At 34.9% G+C, this 23,363-nt stretch overlaps 1 protein-coding gene and 1 long non-coding RNA gene across 7 annotated transcripts in view; one reads left to right on the top strand and one right to left on the bottom strand.

The window, feature by feature from the left end:
* The first annotated feature begins 3,149 nt into the window (after positions 1-3,149).
* On the top strand, positions 3,150-4,761 carry LOC119644706 (sarcoplasmic calcium-binding protein). The gene is made up of 4 exons (XM_038044401.1): positions 3,150-3,526; positions 3,825-4,043; positions 4,118-4,426; positions 4,509-4,761. The coding sequence occupies exons 1-4, from the start codon at positions 3,422-3,424 to the stop codon at positions 4,737-4,739; spliced, it is 864 nt and encodes a 287-aa protein (XP_037900329.1). The 5' UTR covers positions 3,150-3,421; the 3' UTR covers positions 4,740-4,761.
* Positions 4,762-5,578: 817 nt separating this feature from the next.
* LOC119644707 overlaps positions 5,579-23,363 on the bottom strand; it is a 53,716-nt gene continuing 35,931 nt past the window's right edge. The window contains exons 2-7 of one of the 6 annotated variants that reach the window (XR_005248566.1): positions 7,213-7,342; positions 6,387-7,133; positions 6,236-6,319; positions 5,918-6,160; positions 5,718-5,844; positions 5,579-5,662 (exon numbers count right to left, since the gene is read on the bottom strand). This is a non-coding gene — a long non-coding RNA (uncharacterized LOC119644707). Of the gene's footprint in view, positions 5,663-5,717; positions 5,845-5,917; positions 7,134-7,212; positions 7,343-23,363 lie in introns of all 6 variants that reach the window. The other 5 variants (XR_005248568.1, XR_005248565.1, XR_005248569.1 and 2 more) reach the window with 5 other exon arrangements.

Genomic DNA, 23,363 nt, shown 5'->3' with positions numbered 1-23,363 from the left:
AAAAAAAAAAAAAAAAAAAAAAAAAAAAAAAAAAAAAAAAACAATTAATAAAGTACATCTGAAGTCCTTTTTTCGCGAATCCTTTTCAGACATAAAGCTTTTTTATCTTGGGGTGATTTTCTGGGTTTCTTTTCGACTGCTTGCAACTTGGCATTCCTCGTAAACATGAGATTTCCTCCGATAGAGCTTCTCTGCGTACGACTCTTTCAGCATTTTGGAACAATAATGTGACTGATCGATTCATATTGTTAATGGCTAATGATTTGGTCTCTAGTTTTTCGATTTTTGCGTTAGTCTTAGTTTCACTTAAAACTATTCGCATCATTTGCTTTCATCACATTTTCAAACTGCTGCCATTAACTAAGGCAAATTCAATCGAATCATCATTTCTTTTTACGAACAGCATAGCAATTATTACCTTACTGGCTGACCTGGTGAGTTGATATAATTAATTTAGATACTTTTTCCTCACTTTTATCACACCATTGATCAAATTAATTATTATATTGACTGGATCTATGCAAAATCATAAGGAAAGTGCGGCTTCGTGTTTCCCTATCTGCAATTCTTTTGTATTTTTCGTAATTTTCGTTCTCAATAGGACTGCAGATTCCACCTTGCCCTCACTGGGATTTAAAATTTCTTTCCTCAAGTTCTTTAAATACTTTCAGCAAGTAGCATAAAAACGTCAACATTTCTTGTGTTTATGCAATTTTTTCTCGTATCTGTGCATTCAGAGTGAAGCCGAAATTTTTGTAGTCGTTACTTTGTTTTACAAAATTTATTTAATATAAATTATTCGATGATACCTAAGCTTAAGCGTAAGCTTATCTTTGCAAGTTAGATAGTTCTTCATCATCATTTGAATTCAAATCGAAAACGTAATTGTTTATTAGTTTTCCAGCTCTTGTGCGACTCTAAAACCGTTTTTAAGAAATTAACCAACAGCTGTCGGCATCTGAAATCCTTTTTCAGTGACAGAGTTATTACAGACCGAGAAAAGATATCAAAGTAGAAAAGGAGGTAAAAACAAACTATTTTTCGATCAGACTGTTTATCGTTGATTGTGCTTGTTTTGTTGTTGATTTTTAATGAATAAATTTCGAAAGAGCGTTAATAAATTTATTAATAATTAATAATTTCAATATTTATTTTATATAACACCCACATTTAACATAAAAAGTGAGTCCTAGCAAAAATCTACAAATTTTGATGTTTCATTTCTATATATTTGCGTTGTAAATGTGTAGCAAAGAGTAAAAAATGGTTCTTTTAAAAAATTGAAAATATAGTTGCAAACACCTGCTATCTGGCAATTGAGGACGTACACAAATATCAATCTCTTTTGTGCAGTAAAAAGCTGAAAAGGCGCACACATGTTGAAGAGGGTTTTTTTTTGCAACGCAGCAATACGTTTAACGCATTTTAGTGATGCCCACGGGAAAATAACAAACTAGAAAGGCAAAAAATATTAAACCCGAATTGCGCACATGAGCTACTGTGAAAACAAAAAAAAAAAAAAAGACCAGAAATTTATATCTGTCTGGGACTGAATCTTGCATACCCACCACCATGAACGCCCCATACTTTTATTTATTCTCATTAAAAAGTGAATGGGATGAAATTTATCTTTCACCTTTTACTTCACTAAAAAGTATTCTTAAGAAAAATTAATGTACCACGCTGTCACACCCACCATAATTAATTTAGAATTAACATACTTAGCTTATTGCATTCTTATCTTCAAGTCCTTTTCTGTGGCACCCACATCGATGGTATTAAGAAAAAAATTAAACGACCAGGTCATGACGTCCATCCTGTTTATTTTAAAATTAACGGATTTCTACGCAGATAACGTATCTTCGTTTGAGGAATGTACAAAATCATTTCAAACATTCCATTTTTGAATAAAAAAAGTCGAGTTTTCCGTAAAGTAAATGCAGAAAATTTCAGCGTTCTATCTTTCATAAGTTGTGAGAAGTGAGCAAAAATGCACAATTTTTTGCTTAGAGAAACGGAATTGCTTTCACTTCACGCTTTGCTGCGGGCTTGTGTTCCGACCAATTTGATCCATTTTCAATACCAACTTGCGTGCAAAGACTTTGAATGTTTTTACCAAATTTAAAGTCGATATATTCATTTTTCAAGATCAGGGAAGTGCCAACAACGCGCATCATACAGACGGACCGACATACCTTAATCGGCTCAGAATATATATACTTTATGGGCACTTTTGATGTTTCCTTTTAGGCATTGCAAAGATTATGACAAAATGAGTACATCCTTGTCCTTCGGTGATGGGTAAAAAAAAGAAACAAAAAAAATTTTAATAAAGAATACATCCTCACTCTTGATTGATTATCTTGTAAAAAAGTAGATACTAGTAGATACTACTCCTAAACTCGCCCGATATATTTTGTAAAGAATACTTGATAACTGTTTTCTTATCCTTTCAATTGTGTTGTTCATTTGTTTATCTATCATAACGAACTTATTCAAAATGATCCAATATTTTTTCTACATGCAGCGGGATTTGTAAAATAGTATTGATCAACTGAGAGTAAGAGACATGCCGCATACGATAGGTACATGAAATTAAATTATTGCTTTTTGGGATTAGGATTAGGATTGTAGGAGAATCAATTCGAAACATTCGTACAAGGAATCAGCCTTTTTTAACGATCCAAATTTATATAGATTTTTATATGCACTCGCCATGTAACGCCTTCTTTTGAAAAAGTCGAAAAATGGAGACGGGGACGGATACTTGAGTAATTATTTCAATATACGCATATGTTGTTACGCATATGTATATATATAAATATATATATATATATATATATATATATGTAAGTACGACATGGTTACATTGATTGTTTGATATTTGAAATTCATGCTTAGATTCATTAAATTCCTCTGGAAACAGAGCAATTTTTCTCGACATTATTTTATGTAATAATGTAACGGGTTGATTAAACTTTTTGAAAATCTTTATCTCTCGGGACTTTTGTTGTTCAACGTTTTCCTACATTGTTTATACATTATATCCATTCTGTATGCAAGTTGATAAAAATAAAGAACAATGGAGTATGTATTCTGCGTACATAATCAGATTGAACTACTTAGCCGTACATGTAGATATCATATATGTACATATATATATATATATTGTTCCCATTGCTGTGAGAAAGTGGATACAAAGGAATATTTATTTCTGAATGCGCAGCAGTTTCGAGTTTTGATTTTTCGAACTGTAATTTTAAAATTGATTTGAGCTTCGTTGAAGACGGAACGAAAATTCAAAAATATATAGAACAAAATTCTTGTGGAAAGACATCAATCGTTCAGAGTGCAGTGAAACTTTACAGATTAAAATTTAATTTTTCCAGACAATGATCTTCAAAATATTGTTTCCACACATATGGCGGCTCTCGCAATAATTGCTCGTTGGCTATTGCGTAGTCCTACAATAATATTTGAACGCAATTTTGCCATCGAATCCGTTTCACATTTAAACGGTTTCCTGGTAATTAAAAATATCTAATTTTCTTTTTTTGTATGAGATATATATTCGTTTTCTAGAAGCCCGCTTTACCGCTTTACTATTATTACTATTATTATTTATTAATATTTTGTCATTACTTTGTTTATATAATGAATCTTAGTAAGAGGTGAACATGTATAAATCATATTTATAACGAAAGCGAATGCTTACTTTGTTGTCTGGACGCAAATTATAAAAATATTAATTTTATTATTATTATTGTTTATTTGTCTTTTAACATTCGAATTATTACAAAATATGACCTGCGATCTTCTTTTAGTTACTTAAACAATTGCCCCGTGTTTCAACTGCTGCACAATGCTCGCATTTTAATCAACAGGACAAAGTCACGTATACCGTAAATCGGATCACTTTATTATATGCGGAACGGGATGAGAGATTATTACGACAAACAAGTGGACAAGAAGAAAATAATTCCGACTCAGAAAACGAATATGAATGCGAGCGAGAAAAGCATTATTTAAAATGCGGACAACGGGTAAGTTTGTGAAAGCGAATGCAATTTTATATCGGATGTTAGTTCACGTAAAGTCCATTGTATTTCATTGATAGGGTGATTCAGAATTTTGGCGCCGCAAAATGTGTACGTTACACAGGGTTCTAGATATTAATCGGGACGGGGTTATATCTTTTGATGATTTCGGGCTTTTGGTCAAACGTTTTACGGATTTGGGTCATTTGTCGCCCGAGATGTCGGTTGAATTTTTCAATGTCGTGCGACTTACCTGGGAAGAACAATTTGGCCCTATAACAACTTACAATCTAGTCACCGCCGAACAGTTTTTAATTGATATGCAACACCGTTTAAATGATGAAGACTTGCGTAAGCATTTGGGCAAATTTTTATTTTATTTATTCAAGGTAAGCCAGCATGAGATTACTCCCTTCTTCTTTCGATAAAATCATGTTTATTACTTGCATTTTATTTCTTCCATATATTTAGGCTGTGGATTACGATCATACTGGTCACTTGGATCTCGATCAGTATAAATTATTCTTCCATTGTTTGGGTCTGGGAGATGAAAATGCTGCCGTCTCTTTTGCCGCGATTGATAAGAATGGTGACGGCCTCATCTCACTAAACGAATTTGTTCATTTGGGCCGTCAGTTTTTCTTAACCGAAGATGAAACAAAAATTTCGAAATTGTTTTGGGGTCCGCTAATTAATCATTAACTTGAAATAGGATTGCTATATTGATATTAAGCAAAAAATCGGCTCAGATTCTATTATGTGTACATATAGGTTCCGGCATTTGGTTTTCGCCAATTTCCACTATGACGTCAATCGTTTCGGCCGTTATCATGATTGCGATTACTTTCATTTTCTTTTGCAATCGCTCGCATGCAAATAGATGGCAAAACTTGGAGCATTCGCATCGTTTTATTGACTAAGAGCATTTAATTAGTTAATTAAGCGTACAGAATATGAAAGAGAATTTGCTTAGCTAAATATACGCTCGCAATTTTAATGCTCGCAAATTTAACGCATGCAGTTAATTATTCGTATGAGAAGTTATCACGGGCAAAGCTTCGACTTTCCCGTGTATCGTGTCTTTTTCTTTCGTTGCGCGTAATATTTGAATTTCTAAATTATTTACAAGTTATCAGTGCCAATATCTATATTTGTTACCAGAATTCTGATTATCGCAGGAAAAAACGGAGCTGGCCGGCATACATTCGGCATATCCGCCTGTTTCAATTTTTAAATACACGTTACTCTTAGCACTCTGGTTCCATAATGCAAATAAAATTACGCACAAGTCCTTAAACAAGTTAAAAAGGTGCAAAACTATATAATACTGTTTGGGTGTTAGTTAATTCGTTCGTGATCGTCGAATTTTAGAAAGTGAACACTTACGTGCATTATATGTATGCACTTTAAACATCTACATGGGCTTAAAATTAATTATGCAATTTATAGTTTATATTATTTAATAAAATCATGAATGAAATCGGCCGGAGGCATGCAAATATGTTTTTTCAATTCTTAATTTTCATGTTGCTTTGATTTGAATTAGAATGTCGCTGATGGTGCGTTTTTATATTTGTGCCAGCTCGTATGCTTTGCGTTTTTTCATTCTCTTGGGATTCGGTAACCTTCGATATGGAATATGAATTAGTAAGTATACTGATTATTTGTTTCTTAACTCACTTGATCAGTTCGTTTGATTTTTGAAAAGTTGATCACTTAATATTTTTGGTAAAGTCCCGTAAAAGTTCGACTTCCTTAGCAAACGCTTGTCGGGGCCAATTATTTCCGGATAAACGTGATTTGACGTCTATTGAAAGGGGAAAGGAGACGTGTTTTATCAGAAGAGCACAGAACGACAAATAGAAATTTAAAATATTTACCTGTTTGTTGACACTTGTTGTTGTTCACGTAGCTGCTCAACTTTCTCGACTAACTTATAAGCACTCTCTTCCTAATTTTATTGCTCTCTTCTCCTTTTGTCGCTCTTCTCCCTTTGTCGAAAGCGCTACGATTAAGCATTTACATAACGATTTAAGAACGACCACTAAGACAGTATTTACTCGATCAACTGAGTCCACATTACATATTTGGCGTGAGAGGAGATGCATATGGTGTTCATGTCGCTGATAATTTATGGATACAAAAATTAGTTTACAATAAAAAATTTTTTACCACAAAAGGAACCTTAAATTTTCTACCTCTCTCGAAATCTTTCCTATTCAGTAACAAAATTGATTATTATTACATAATAGGCGAAGTAATGCAACCCGTTGATGAAATCCCTTAAACAAACATCGCATTAATATAATCGCATAAGCGCTATAAGTAAACAAGCAGTAAATTTACTACCTTTTTGAAAAAAATTCGGCAAGAACATCCTTGAGGCGTGGTCCCTTTCGACAAACCGAATTCTTTGTCCGCGTCCGTTCGCACGCCTGTATAATTAAGCTCTCGTCCGCTGCATCGTAAGACCAAAGAGGAAACGAAAATGCAATCAATCAGAAAATTTAATACATTAGTTGTTGGCGGGGGGGCCGCCAGCTCCTACATTTTCCAAAATTTTTTAGTTTCTAAAAACCTACTATCAGTGTCGACTGTAACCGAATTAGGCGACTAGTATCGTATAACACAAGCTACCTATTAAGGTGGCAATAATCTAAGCCGTAATTATCAATTTGGTGAGGTGTTACTGTTAAGGGACATTGCAAACGCGGCCTATATCAGAAGGAGAAACTTTGACGTGCACACAAAAATATGAAACTTGATAACGTCTTGTTTTTGCGTATCGAATCCATCCATTAAAACGTACCTATTACCGTCCGTGGGAAATATAATCGGGATTCTGTTAAAGTGCAGCGCACCAGAATTGCTTTATTAGGCAAAGTGTCGCTACAAAGCTTTGATATTGTGATAGTACTTTGTGCTCCATACTAACGATAGAAGTGGATAAAAGCGGTAGCTAATGTTAAAGCGTATTTCATCTGTGTTACAATTCTCTCCAAGGAATATGCAGTAGAAGCGTTGAGATTTGCATCGTTTCTTAATGGCAAAGAGTCCACTTGCCGAACATGACGTAAGTAAACACTACCGTAAACCCTAACAAAGCAATAGATTATCTTTTAAAGAAAAAAAGGAAACAAGGCAATCATTTAGGAGCAGATTACAATCAACTTACCTTATCGTGTTGTCCGACAACTGGAAAACTAGAGAGGTGAGAGTTGGCTGGCGAGGCTGGCTGCCGGCGTGGTTGCCGCAATTGCAAGTGCAGATTATTGTTAAATAAATGAGCGTTTGAATTCGAGGTTCTAAAGGCGTAAAAAAAGAAAAAATTGAAATTATGTAAAGAGATTACATAATAACAAGAGGACAAGGGACAAAATTACATAGGACATGCAAATAAACACACTCTGACCATTTAACATCCTGAATAAATAATTGTTTTTATAGCAATCACCGAAATGTGAGGAGTATGCTCATTTTGTCGCAATGTCTGCAACGTCCAAAATGAAGCTTCAGAGAATCCACAAATTATATTTATATTGTTAATCGGCTTCATAAAATCCGGATTTGGGCATACGTATGCCTGTCTGTCCGTCTATGTAAAATGTATTGGAGACTTTTTCCTCGCCGCAAAAATGAAGCTCTCGACTTGAAATTTGGCAGAAACATTGGCAGTTCTTGTCAGGTTGAAAGCGGCCAAAGGACACGCCTGCGTCCAGTGAGGACACCTGTGTTTTTCAAAAGGAATACAAACTTGGCTACGCATGAACTATAACAGATAAATATACACAAATTTGAATGTATGCTCTTTAGGCGAATCAGCCATGCCTACTTAATTTTATAGTATCATTGTTTCATTTTTTTTGCAAAACGTTTATAACACAAGTATGTAAATACGTCCGTTCATCTGTCCATCTGTTCAAAAATGAAGATATCGCCTGCACGGCGGCAAGAGAGTTTGAAAAAGACGTAAATTTTTCAAAGAAGACGCTTACAACACGCCCGTACGCCTATATAACATAATCTGTGAATAATTTTGCTTTCCGTGGTTTTGCTTGTTATTCTTAAAGTACAACACACTGACCACATAAATTTTCACTTTTGTTCTGAAAATAGAAAACATCAGTCACACTCACCCTTTTCTTCTTTTTTTTTTTTTTTTTTTTTTGGGGCCATCGTGATGCGTGTAAGAGATTCGGTCATGACCGAATATAATTTTCTTACTCGTTTTTTTTGTTTGGTTGTTGTTTTGTTGATACAAGCGATTAAAGCTCTGAGAAAAACAAACCCACAATATAGAAGAGATTAAAAACTAGAGACAAAGTCATATTCGCCTTCGTAGTGCTCAAAATAGTTTTTACTAAAGTTATTTAGTCGCTTTTTGTGTTTAACTAGAGATTTAAATTTGCTTGGAAAACGAATCAAAGAATAGGTAATCGAAGATCTTCTTTTATTAACTGACTAAGATATCCTTACATGTCTACAACACATCAATCAATCAATAAGTTCTTAGCACGAAATACAAATGTTACGTAACTATCGACCGATAGCATTATCCTTGGAATGAAATGCGTTAAAATTGTACGACATTTCGATCATTATTTTACAAGTTTTACTTCTTTTAGCGATGCGACCCTTGACTTTCTAAAACAATGGAAAAAAATCGTTTTGTTGCAAATTGCAACTATTACAGGTGGGTCACTTAACTAAACTGTGCAGCACGAAAATTCTATTCGAATGGACTCCAACGTGTAATCAGGCGTTTGAGCTGCAGTAGCCCGATTTCAAAAAACCCTTCTGCATAATAAGAGACGCCAGCGCCGTTGGTCCTCTACTAAAGACAAAAAGTGGCAACGAATTTGTGATGTTACCACGTATCTGATAACAACCCCAGTTACAGAAAAAAGCGCCAAAATCGCAGCAAGGGTAGTCTTTGAAAATTTTGTTTTAAACTGCGGACCTAAGAAAACACTCATTACCGATCAAGGAATAGAACATAAAAATATCTTAGTGGAAGATCTATGGAAGTAACTGAAAATAGACAAAACAATATCAAGAGCCCATCATCATCGCACACTTGGTGCAGCGGAACGCAGCCATCGAACATTAAACGAATATATCCGTTCATATGTATCGACTGGCTAAGATTTTTCCAATATTGTTTTTTCATACAACACCTTCCGCAATACATCAATGCTATGCCAAAGAACAAGTATTTGCAAGGCCCCCAGATAATTAACAAGTCCCGAGAAAACAGACAAAACTGACTACGCTAAGCAAACTAAGTATGGATTTCATATAGCATACGCGCATGCTAGGTGAAAGAAAAAGAAAGATATACACAAAAGCACCCAAGAATGATCATTTAATTGCAAAGAGGGAATGTGCAGCATAATGGCCTGAGATTTATTTTCTTTTATTTTGCCTATCACTATTCAGTTTGACTTATGCAAGCTTTGCATATTACAAGGCTTTAGCCCAATTCTAATAACCTGGTTTAGCACAATGGCAACTTTAAGCAATAATCTCGAATTTTTAAATACACTAACATGAGCACAAACAAGTTTGCAGATAAGCAATGGCCAAAAGATCAGTAGTCGGTAGTCGAATTACGAATAAAGCGAAACACAACAAATTCAATAAACGTTAACAAACTAATTTGTCGTGTTTCACTACAGTACCTTCTCACATACCGATTAGAGAATCTCTCATAACGATTGATTATTTCAATACGAGAATGATTTCGTTTTTCCTCGACGTCCGTAATGCCAATGTTTGCGTATTGGATCTATATGTGAGTTTTGACAAATGTTTTAGCAGAACTGAACGTTTAACATAAAAAAAATAAATAAAAAAGAGGGAAGAATAAGCCATATTACGAAACTATGCACACAGCTATCTCATTTCTGTACCCATCACCGAAGACCGCGGATTGAATTCATTTTGTTACCACGTTTTCAACGCTCAGGACTAAGTTTCATAGGGACTCCTGAAAGAGTATATATTCTTGATCCGTATCTTATTCTGAATCGATTTAAGTATCTCCGTCTGTGAGTGCCTGCAATGTCTGTTCTAGGTATTCTCCTGGCAGTAACAGTGTAGCTATCTCCTTCAGTGTAGCTATCTCCTTGACGGAAATAGGCAAATCGGTATTGAAATTGGGCCAAATTGGCTAAAGAACCAAAAAAAAAAAAAAAAAAAAAAATCGGCCACATTTATCCAATATGGTAGGCTATCAATATTTTAGTTTTTTGTCAAAACCTTCCAAAATCCAAAGTCCCATAAAACATGTATATTCTTGACCAGTGAATTCGGTAAATTCGGGACACCACTGCGTACTTTGTCCGTTTGTCCAACTGCAAAAATGAAGATATCGCTTACAAACATGCAAGAGAATCTGAAAATGACCTAAACTCGTCAAAGGGCACATCAGTAACGTCCACACGTCCATAAAACAAAAACTGTGAACACTTTGGCTTTCCGTGTTTTTTGCTTGTTGCTCATAAACATCAACAGATACACGACACAAATTTACGGTTTTATTATGCCGAAATAGAAAAAGTCAGCCACACCCATGTCTAATGTTATCGCGTATGAAAATTTAGTTTTTTTCTTTTTTTTAACCCTTTTTAGGACAACAGCGATGGAGAATTTGATTACAACCGAATAAAATTTTCTTACTTGTTACGTGTTGTTCCAATAAGCAATAAAAACTCAATAATGCATAACTCAATAATCGATAGAGATAAGTGCTAATCAAGAAGAAAAAAAAGAGTAGCGAATACACTTGGAAAAGTAATTTTGCGTTAGCTTTGTCTGACTTATTGGAACAACGAATTTACTTGTATATGCAAACAACGAACGTAAGCTTGATACTACGGATATTCCGCTTTGTCGTCGATGTGGATTGCTCGGCTGGCATATATAGAAACGTGGACACATAAATAGAGCAAAATTGAGAGAAAACTTTACTTTTTTACCTATGTAATTGAAGAATTTTGTTCTTAGTTGATAATATTGGTGAGCATTACTTTGAAGAAAATATTGCCCCAGAAAAGAGGCTCATTAACAAATTGATATGATAATTTCAAAGTGTCTGTAAGTGCTTGTAAGCTTGTCAAGGCCATATATCTCGGATCGTAAGCAGTTTGCTACGGTGAATACCTTCAACTCTTCCCTCAATGAGTCTATGTTTGCTGTACTGCAAGATGTCATTTTGATCCCCCTGTTGTTTACTCTCTTGATGAATGATCTTTGGGATTTAGTTAGGAAAGGCTACTCTTTTTTCGCTTATGTAGGTGACATCTTTCTGCTTAACGAGTCTTGAGCAATTCTTAACTCTTGCTAAAGCCTTATTCTCTAAATGTCTCCTTACTGGATCATTCAACCTCAATGCAAAAATATCTGGTCTAGTCTATTGATCTTAACAACGTTTCTGCTAAAGTTTGGCTTACGCTGCGAAAATTGTACGACCTAAACTCATGTCTACTTCTAAAGGTTAAACATATCATTGCGCATTCCTTCCTCATGACGCACGTTAACTCTTGTATTAAAGACTTCTCTGGATGCCCGAGGTAATCGTATAATTCGTTTTCTTTGTAGCGTCTTCACGCTTTCTTAAAATTCCCTTTTCCCGATTATTTAAAATTCAGGTTGTTTATTTCCTTTAGCCTTTTGGTAGAACGACTGCGGCCTTGTAGATCGCATAGAAAGCCTTTCGTGCTAATAACACATTTGTCTAACTTATCAGCCGAGCGATCTTTCACTGTTCGTGTTGCGAGGTATTGGAATGCCTTACCACTGAGCCTGAACTCCTTCGATTATTCTTCGAATACGTTAAGAAGAAAATTGATTGAACTGCTAAACTCATTATGTGTATTTTGTTGCTAGTACGAGTTGATGATTGCAGAGCAGATGAATCAAGATGATTGCATTAGCAGCAGTCTAGCTGGCGTGTGTATTCACTAATGTTGTAGTCTCCGTTTGCGCATGAAATATTGTCTGTGGAACTAGATAATAGGCCTACGGCTTTTAAATGAAAATTTGTAGTCATCTTTTTGTTTTTTTCGCTTTGCCAGTTGGTTCGCGCACAGTGTATTGTGGGGTTTTCCACAGCAATAACGAAAGAAATAAAAATAGACGCGATTTTTAAATAAAATCCTCTTCATTTTTCATTGTGTTGTTTTGCTAAGTTAATTAGTGCTTTCATTAAAAGATCTCGAGAACTTTAGTGCATCCCTCGGAAGTGCACTATTATTGTTAATGTGCATTAGAAAGGGAAAAATGCGAATGAACTAAATAATTAGTAATTAATACGATCGAAGATGATCGCAAGACCATTTGAGCCGTCGAGAGAAGTCGCAGAGTTCGCCCTTCCCGCAAGAATGAACAACGGGAAATTCTTTTTTAAAATTACATGTCCGTAAGCGTTGAACACTTGTCATAAGTTATGTCACCGAAAACATATTATGGAGTGATGGGCAAAAAGTACCAGAATTCGATCAGCTGCTAGAAGGTTCGGGCTCCGTTCAAAAAGCACCATACGAAGTACACTCAGGAAGTCAAAAAGTGTGGTAAAGTACTGGCATGGTTTTGGACTCATTACAAAAGCACTCCACAAAATGTACAGTTTTTATGGATTTACTTGCGATACGCCAAAGCGCCCAGCGATAATTCTAAATGGTTCGCTTTCAATTTTTGAATTATTTACTAAAGATCTCAATCTTGACACGATAGGAAATCTATGGAGCAATGCTAAAGTGTCCATTAGGCAACGATTCATAAAATATCAAGAAAGTTTTCGCATTCTTCAGCAAAGTTTGACATTCTTCAGACAGTTCTAGACAGACAGAAATTTTATTATCATAAAAATTCACTTCAATTTTTTTATGTCATAGATTTTGTGCTATTTTTATGTCCAAAGACAGGGATTTGTTTTCACTGCAAAAATACTTTTGCTTCAAGTATTGTCGGAATTTTAGAAAAAGAGAAGCATATTATTCCCAAATTGTTTTATAAGTGAATGTTATTTACCACAGACATACATTTACGTTGAAAAACTGGAAAAATGAATCCAGAACCCGTGAGGCTTACCCCACTGGGCAAGGCGGAATTCTGAAGAACTTTCAAATAGCCTTGCTTGACCAAAGCACTCCTAAGCGATACATGCGTCTGAATCAATCTGAAGAACATTTTTCTCATGGGTGTCTCATTGCCCAGTTCTTATACGCCTTTGGCCATTTCAATCGATTTTTCTCATGTCGGACTGTTCTCTTTTAGGAGGAATACATCCTCTTAGTCCTGCAGCCGGGATACGACTTTCAACAGTTGCTTTTGGGTATTGGGTGTTTCTCGCGGTAATTTAAAAATTGCTTGCAATTAATCAAAATGATGATCAAACGAAAAACGCTTGAAAAACTTATAAGAACAAATATGTGTAATCGTATGTTAGCGCCTCTGCCGATACATATGTACTACATAATAGTGTGACCAAAAAATAAGACGAACTTTTCTTTAAACTCCTTGGGTACTAAGAAATCATGAAATTAATATTATTTTATTTTTTTTTGTTTTTGTTTCTTGTCTTTGGTATCTATGTAAAGTTCCATGTTGTAGAGTTGCGCGTGTTTTTGCAAGCCTGCAAACATAAAAAAATGAATTTTTCGATTTGTGCTATGTGTGTGAAGCAACGATTTTAGACCATCAAGACGTCACGAAGGGCATAATTACCGAACATGAGACCTGGTTTTATGCGCACGACCCGGAAACAATCAGTCAATCGATAAATCGAGTCGAACATTGCGCAGAAGGAGATCCAAGGTCGAAAAAACCGCGTCAAAGTCACCGAAAAATTAAGAAGATGCTAACAGTTTTTCCCGATTATTGTGGTGTTCCGAACTATGAACTCCTTCCGCCAGGCGAAACTGATAGTAAGGATGGATAATTGGAACTTTACGAAGGCGATAAGAGTGACTTTAATGAATAAATAAAGATTTTTCATTTCATAAACAAATTCGCTTCTTTTGTTTCCATCACAGTAGTGTATGCATAGCAGTGTTCCTTGTCAAATTATGAAAATGGGATCAAACACGTGTTCTTTCTCAATAAAAAGCTTTAACTTTCAAACGATCGAAAGTCATTTCTTATTAGATCTGCCTAATAAGCCCTACAGTCTACAGATGTTTTGCTGTCGTAAAGCGATAAGAGTAGTATCTGTTACAGAAGATTTTTTAATCGAAGCAATACACGGGCGCTCAGCGAGATGTTGTTGCAACGGGCGAATTGTTCAAACGTCTTTTATTACGTGTGCTTGCACTGTAAATAAGTGCTCATAAATTGTAAATAAGTGTTTTACAGATTCCACGCCAGATGTTTGAAACGAATCGAAAAATTACTCTTAAAAAAGTGTAGTAAATTATCTATAATATCCGTCTCGGCAATCATCATCATTTCTTTTAGAAGATCGTCTTAAAAACCAATCTCTCTTATACGCAATTTAAATTTAATTTCCAAATGGTCATTCCTTTAACGGCAGCCTCACTCGTTGATAAACCGTTCCCTGTGCGGTGTGTTCGTTATTAGAAGGCTTAGGGCAGGCAACATCACCGTTAATTTCCTTAAGCGAATGACCTCGGATAATATATAAGTACAGAGTCATCAAACCCAAGATTTTTTCCTCTTTTGAATCTGGAATACGAGCTACACGCTAAAAGACATCAAGATGAATTCTTTCCTTTAATTTAGATACTGGTTCACGCCATCTTTTTTTTAAAATCGATTTCATGTAAATGTTCGCCTTTGTTCTGGACTTTTGTAAAAACTTCATCTTAGAACACCAATTTTTTCTACTTCTCCGTATAAATCTGCTCGTGAGTTCGCGGTTTATTGGAGTAAGTCAATGCTCGAGAAATGATCCAAAATAAAAAGTGCAATACGATTATATCACGTGATCTTTCTGGCAAGCTTACACAGCTATTTCTGGAGATTGCATGACCGTTGAACTTTTCGCGTAGCAAAATCATACATGGCTTTGCAACATTTTCTTGAAGATCCCTATTCTCCTAGTCGAAGTCTTCTAATTTTTGCCATAAAAAACCAGCTTCCTGCTTCTCCCGCGTTTTCTATTGACGGTAACTGCAGTGCCATTTCCAGCCCACAAATTACATCCGAAAGTTATTCTTCTAAACTACGTTGCAAGTGGCAACTGTTATATACCATATATGTCTTTTTGTATACGCCTTTCTTTCACTAGGAAAATCCTGTCTAAGCTTTGATAGAAGCGCTTAAGGTACACCCACCTTTCGCTCACGAAATTCTGAGTTGCCATTTAGCCATATCTGTCCGCCTGTGTAGTATGTACTGTGTAGTAGGTACTCTCTTGGTCGCAAAAATGAAGATATCGACTTCCAATTTCGTAGAAACACTAGAAGTATTTGCACGCAGGTCGATCTCGAAAATGGGCCAAAGCGTGAGCTGAACGCAACTCGGTTTTTTTTTAACAAAACTTTTTGGATTTTTGCTCATTACTAGGAAGTTATAATAGGTAGGAGGCTGAAATTTTTCACATTTACTCTACGAAGCACTCTACTCCTTATGTGCAAAAATGAAACACGTCACTCATGCCGACACAAAGTTATAAGTGATTACATTTTGCTTTTTTTTTATGCTTGTTTATCTTAAGGCAAACAAGACCGAATATCTAAAACTATTTTGTACGCTCCTTAAATGAAGATGTGTTAGCTGCCTAAAAATGGGTTCATTTAAAATGAATATGGTAGGCACCGCTATTAATTTTTTCTTAATAATACCAGCGATATGGTTATCGAAGGACAGAACTTGGAGAGTAGAACGCGAAAAACATAGTGATGGATATGCGAGATTCGACCCTCGTCGAATATAACTTTCTTACTTGCGTTTAAATTTCATTTATTTTCTAACTAGAAAGCTTATAATAAAATACAAATTCGTATATAGTTAAGCGGTTCAACGATTTTACCGAGTGCGCGTACTCGCAAAACGAAATTATAATTCACGAATTAAGAAGTTAGATATACGTATACAGGAACATTCGTTTTGCGAATTCTAACGTGAAGGTAAACGAAATGCACAACGGAAGCATAGACGCATTTCAGACGGTACTATTGCCTAAGGAAAGAAATTCGATTGCTTAAGCCATAGATGAAGACTCATAGGGAGAATCCGGGACGGGACGAGACGGTTTATAAGTCGACCAATCAAGAATCCAATCAAGAAATTTACATTTCCCGCATCACTTAAGTATATGTCGTCTTTTTTTAAGAACTCCCATCTTTTCCTCTTTTATGAGAAACTTTAAATCGGTTTAGAATATCAGTGTGAATAGCCGGAAAAAATTTGGACATAAAGTAACTGTAACCACATTTCATTATCTAGACCGGCACAGGATTTACGCTTAATAAAAAAGAATTACGCGTTTGCCCAAAAATATGTATAGAAAAACACTCACATTCGCAAGCAAATGCGCGTGTGTTCACGTGTAGATGCACTTCATATAAAGCGATCCTTATTTTATTTTTTTTTGTTAAATGACGAAAAAAATTGTATAAAATGTGGTCTTAATGTAAAAGTAACCAAAAATCTATTGCTGGCATAAAAAAAGAAGCAAAAAAAAAAAAAACAGAAAAAAAAAACCAAAGAAAAAATGTATGAGCAGAACGGTCAGAACCCCACCCGCCTTTAACGGAGATGGATTTGTGCAAGTATGTCGGCAGTGAAAACAAGTGTATGTGCAAATAAATACCAGCTCATTATGCGCATTTGCCGCAGGATATACTACTGAACACACACATTCGCAAAGTTGTACATACGCATAGAAAATTCTTATATTCATATGTGGCAGGAAAAAAGCTAATAATTTTTAATTTTTTATAACAAAATTATAATACGACGGCCAAATAAGAAAAAAATGTTAACAGAGCGAGTGCTACGACATTTTTTTTTGTTTTGTTTCTCTTAAAAAAGGACATCATTTGAACGCGTTGCTTATGAAATTTATTTGTTTTAAAAAGGACGCATATCTATATACATATATTAAAAAAAATATAAAATAAAATAAAAAAAATAAAAAAAAAAAAAAAAAAAAAAAACCAGGGGGAAGAGTTGACACAAAGGAAATGTTATAAGAAAAAAATTACATATATTTTACACACATATTCTATTCGCACACATTTTAATAAATTAAAGGAACGAGGCGCAGAGCAGATGAAAACAAATAGACACATTTTACAACCTAATATATTTAATACATAATACTTTAAATGTTTCATTCTACATAAAATTCCAAGTCATCTTTATCGTTTATCTGTCGTAGCGCGCCCATTCATTTAAGGACCGTATACTTTTCACGATAGCCTTACCTTTCGGCTTCTACGCGAAAGTATATCTAACGGAAATTGTCCATGAAAGGGAATTCATTCTTAAATAATTAGTCGTTTACATCATTGCCTGCATGCCTTTTCGCTTTATTGTTGAGTATTTAAAATTCGGTTTAAACTCTGCTTTCGACTGTTTTCTTTATGTAGAGGTAGTTCGTATAACTGAGCTGAGCTAAGCTGAGTAGTAGGTAAGTATATACGCCTCATATGCATGTCCATTGAAACATCTTTCATTATGTAAATGCACGCTTTAAATATGTTAAAAAAAAACGCACTTACATGCATATATAAAATAATCATTTTTTATGCCACACATATGTCTGTCTGTCTGTACAGAAATACATTCTAGATTTTATTTCTTGTTAACAAATCGCAGTATATATATATATGTTTCATAGAAATTATATTGCAACTGGGAGTCCGGGATTATTCTATACCATTTTTCATGTTAACCGTTGGTCGTGTTACCATTTTTTTCTCTGCTCGTATTTTTTCTGCACTTTTTACTTATTTTTTTCATTTTTTTTTCTCTCTCTCTATAATATTGTACGCTTGTATGTAAAACGTGTTTTATCTTTTACTCTCTAAGAGCTGTTTTTAAAAAATTAAATGCACGTCCTAAGTCTACATTTGGTCAAAAACAAAACAACATAATCATATATACACTCGCACACAGCCGAAATGAGTTCAAGACAAACAAAGCAGAATACAACTGAAGGCTTAACATTAGTCATGCAATGCCCACATATGATGTATGCTGTCGATGCTCACAGGATTTGTCAGGAACTTAAAATGAAAAAAGCAAAAAAAAAAAAAAAAGAAAACGAAAAAGAAAAAGAAAAAAGTGAAACAACAACAACAAGAACAACAAAAGAAAAAGATAATATCAAAGAAAAGCAGATGCAAAAGCAAGCACTTTTAGAATGTTTTCGAACAATTTGTAAATAATTACTTTAATTTTTGTAACACATTTCAGTCTCTTAAATCTACTTAAGTAAGTAAGATGGGTGTTTTCATTGCATTATCATCATATCGTCTAAACTTATATACATTTATAGCTTGAGCTTGCACTCAACCCTTAGTTTACTTATCTTCACTCTACTTCGATATTTCTTCCACTCCTCGCGCTAAGTAAAACGACATGAACAGGTGCTAAAACAAATGGTTATGTATTCGATAATTATGCATCGGCACGTTTCCATTCATTTTCAAAAAAAAAAAAAAAAAAAAAACATAAACAAAAATAGAAAGCAACAATTTAGCTATTTTGCAGTAAAGGAACGCAAACTTTGTGCTTCCGACCGCCTATCACACCATTCATGCGGTCAAAAAGCCAATAAACCAACTAACCAGCTCAGTCTCGTGTTTTGTAAACATTGCAGGCACTTGAAAAACGCAGGCACTTCTTTCTATCTTCCTGTAATAAACAAAAAATAAAAGTAAAAAAAAAAAACAAAAAAAAAATAAATGATGCGAATTTTGCCAGTTACTAAACAATGTGAAAATTATTGTTACTGGCTGTTGTTCGTTAACATTTGCAACCCCATTTAATCTACAAAATTTGAAAAATTATTTCAATTTTCCGTTCAAAACATTGTTTTTAGTTTTTTTTTATATTTTTTATTTTTTTTCTAATAAACACCAGACTTACGCTACATAGTAGCGCTCTACCTTCAACGGATATGAAATAAACTGTATATAGAATTTCGTTGTCGGATCACTTTATGATAATTAGGAAGGGTGTCTCACTTCTCGGGACAAGATAAAGTCAGATTTACCCTAAAAGAGTATCTTAGATAGCTATCATCTTTGATGAAAGCGTATGTTGCTGCCGTTCACTCGCTTTCACACTTTTTCACAAATTTTGCCCGAGGCGAACTGATTCGATTGATTCGCTTTAAAGGGCGGAAGGCGCAATGCACAATATGCTTGCACTAAATGTTAAAAGTTAAGCAACGTGATTTAAGGAAAGCTTTCATTTCAAGAATGATGGCTTTTTGCTTTCAAACAGCAACACACTGCCGGCTTTAGATAGCAATCTATTTCGATATTTTATAAATTATCGACAATGGAAAGCGAAGAGAATTTGAAGAGAATCGTAATTTCTGCAGTTTTGGGGGAGAAGAGAAACTACTATCGACAAGCAATAGCACACCATTCTGATGGTGTATATACTGGACAATGGAATTTTATATAGAGAATCGAATAATGTACGTACGATAGTTGACCTAATTACGAATTACATAGATAGCTTCGAGCTTATTGAGACCGCCTTTGAATGCTGCTGATATGACAAGTGAGAATTTATTTATTATTTCGGGTATTTAGCGTAAATTTTCGAAAGTCCTTAGCTGGAGAAAAATCATTGGGAATTTAATATTTCAGAGTACCGCGCATAACCTTACCTGCTAGTAATGCGATTAGCTCTGTTAGCTCTTCTTAAATCTTTTCAGTGTAGATTATTTATATATTTTTCATGAATAATAAATAGGTGCTTGCATGTATTCTGATCAGTGATATTTATTGATGAAAGTGATAAAGTTATTGTGACACACACCGACACTTCAGTGTGCAGCTCCAACATATCCTTGATCGATATTTTTGGAGCAAAAAGAGCAAACCAATCCGCCACTATTCTTAAAATATTGCGAAAATTGTGGAACAATTCGTGGTTCAGGGCTCGTTGTTTATTGCTGCCAAATTAAGAACCTTTGGTGCTGATATTGTGTGTAAATAGGCGCCACCTATTACTATCTACAGAACAGTGTTATCGACAGTACAGTGCGAACGATATGTACGTCGGTTTTCGTTGAAGGTGTCTAGCTCACATACTCACCCATCCGAAATCGTAATTCCTTTTCTATCTGTCTCGTTTTTTCCCGCTATTAGCATTCTTACGACTCTAAAAATTGAAACAATAAAGCTAAGACTACGAAAAGGTAAGTCCACAGCATTCGAAAATCGAAAAGGACCAAAACGAATCTGAAAAGTGATTATTAACTCACAAACTATAAGAGAGAGTCTGGTATTAACTGAATACTAACTCAAAACTTGGTAGAAATCCAATATTCGATATAATATTCGATACGGAAATGCTTATTACGAGTCAACTGACGCCTACTTAATGTGAGGGATTAAGTTAGTGTCAGGACTAGTGCTGGGAGTTCGCTACGGTCCATTTGTGGGCTCGGTAGATGTTGTCACACCCTGCGGACAAAGAGAATCTGGTCCGGCTGTCTAAAGGCATTCTTAACTTTATGCGAGCTATCTTAGGCCGCACGCGGATTGGAGAAGCCAATTCGAAGCCGTCCGTTTTCCTTGCTAATATTCTGAGCGGGAAAATGAATCATAATTATTCTCTCTCTCTATTATACTCTAGCAATGGGTTCACAATTAATTATTATTATCTGTTATACAAACTGGATTCATTTCTAATTACGATGTTGTTGTATTCAACAACTCTATCTTATACGATCTGGCTAACGATGCTGCCTGTTAATTTTGTTATTCTGTTCAATTTTATTCTCAATGTGTACGCTGTGTTTCTGTTTCTGTTGCGCGTTCTACATTGTAGCGTGTCTTTGTTGCCTCGGCTTTCGTTTTGTTAATCACATTTATTTATGATGATGGTAACCATCTCGGGGAGATGGATCGGCTTTATAGTTCACACTAATCAGAGGCCCATTTATTGCACCGAGCATATTCTGATATGGAGATCACTGAAATTTGTCGATTACGTTTCGAATCTTATTCTTACTAAATCAGTCAGTTACGCCCAGACGTAAACTTCCTGCAAGATGTTATTATCTAATATATAGGTAATATCCAAAATTAAGCAAATTGAGATGAGAATTAACTTATCCAAAATTCGTAGAGAAAGGTGCGTCAATCTAAAACGATGACGATGATTTCGATCCTTTGCAAGAATTAGAAAAGAAGGAGCTCGCCTGGTATTTTAAGTACAGCTATTTTATTTTGCATTTGTGTAGTAAAAATTATATACACTTTAATGCAAATTTCGTATAAACAATAGCTTGGGAAAAAATGGTTTTTTAATTAATAGGCGTATCGGTGGACACATCACATTATTGTTTAAATCGAGGCTTAAGTTCACCCTCTGTTATAGTGCAACACAGTGTTTATTGCGAACCCGGTCCCAGATTTATTATTCCTATTTTCAGACTTGGTATTCGGCGAACAACTAGAAAAGGTCACGTACATACAACCAGGCTATCTATGCGTTTCAATTGACGAGTACATTGGTGGACAGGGGAGAAATCAATTTCGAATTTACCTTTACTTTTAAGCGGTATGTACGTAGTACGGGACATTTGAAATGCAGTTCTGCTCGCCAGCAGACGAATAGACAATTCTCGCACACTGCTCGCTTTCATTGCTCATAGTTGCCTTTATTCGGTTTTCTGTTTTCATAATTTCGAATAAATATATAATCTCTTTGATTGAGAAAGTGGGTCCTTGTAATTCGAACACCTTAAATCTCTCGAAAAGTGCTTGATACATGATTGTCTAATAAATTTCTTTCTAAAAAAATAACAACCATATTAACAACTAGGAGGCAACCAAATTGATATAATAACGATGATGGTAATAATCATTCGAATGATGCTAATAACGAAGCTTTTACATTAACGCTGCTGCCGTTGGTTGATGTTGTTTGAATGCTTTCTCTTCATCATCATTTATGAATAGTGATGGGAGCATCAGCTGCAGTAGCGGCGGCAACGGCAACGGCAGCAGCAAAACCAGCAATAGCACTAGCAAAGGCACAAACAGGTAATGTAGTAATGGCCATAAAAGGCATAAACGAATCATTCACGTGGTTAAATTTCGGTTACCAAACCCATATTCGTTTTTAAACATCCGCCAACAACTCAATTCAATTCGAAATATTTCCCGTACATTGCGTACAAACAGTACAGTACAGTAATAGAGGGCAAGAGAGGGAAAAGCGTTTTGAATCTTCTCTATGATTTAACGACGAGAATTGCTCGCAGCTAAACTACAGATGAAATAGTCATTAAGTCAGAAACAGATTTACCACTGCAAAGAAGTACATGAATAGTAGTTGGTAGTAACCCAACATCATTCTATCTATACCGTTGTGTAGGTGTGAGGTGAGGTGCGGTGAGGTGAGCCGAGGAGCGTAGTGTAAAGCAAAATGCACTTATACTCTTTCAAGTTTTCGTAAATAGTTTGCTTTTTTTTTGCTTTTTCGTTTTTCGTTTTTTTTTTTTATTTTTTTTTATTTTTAAGACCACATCACGGGGTTATTGTTAGAAGGCTTATATATATGTATATATATATATATATATATATGTGAGTTTGGTTTTGTTGAATAAACGGTTCGTTTATCAGTAATCAAAATTTAAATTATTTCAATTAGTCCCTAAATTGCTTCAGGTTTTCGCTTCTATTTCTGTTTATGTCTTTTTCCTTTTACAGAGAGCGAGATCAACTTTAATTGGATCAAGCAATTCAATTAAATCAGCATTAAAGAATCTATTTGCGGCAGTTGTAAAACGTAATTAAAATTTCAAATCAAAAATTGTTCAATTCCTGTCCTCATCTTCTTAAGCTTCTCCATCAATTGTTTGATTACTTTTTGCAAAAATATTATTGTAATTATCGGCCAACGAAGCGTCGCCTTTCCCGACGATGGGCTTGTTTTGTTTGCTTTAAGGCAGGACGGAAAATCTTATGCATTGATTCCTCTTGACGAACCAATTGCGATATGATGTAATGCGCAGTAAAATATTCAAAGTGAAATTTCCTTCTTTTTTTTTTTAAGCGTGTGTGCTGGTTTCGTGTAAGTGATATTAATGTTCATTTCTATGAAATTATTTTCATTTTTTCATTTTTTTTTTTTTTTTTTTTTTTTTTTTTTTTTTTTTTT

The sequence above is a fragment of the Glossina fuscipes genome, unplaced genomic scaffold (assembly GCF_014805625.2).
Source record: "Glossina fuscipes isolate IAEA_lab_2018 unplaced genomic scaffold, Yale_Gfus_2 0, whole genome shotgun sequence".
NCBI classification, from domain to species: domain Eukaryota; kingdom Metazoa; phylum Arthropoda; class Insecta; order Diptera; family Glossinidae; genus Glossina; species Glossina fuscipes.
The sequence above is the reverse complement of the archived record's forward strand: the minus strand, read 5'-3'. Positions and strand labels throughout refer to the sequence as shown.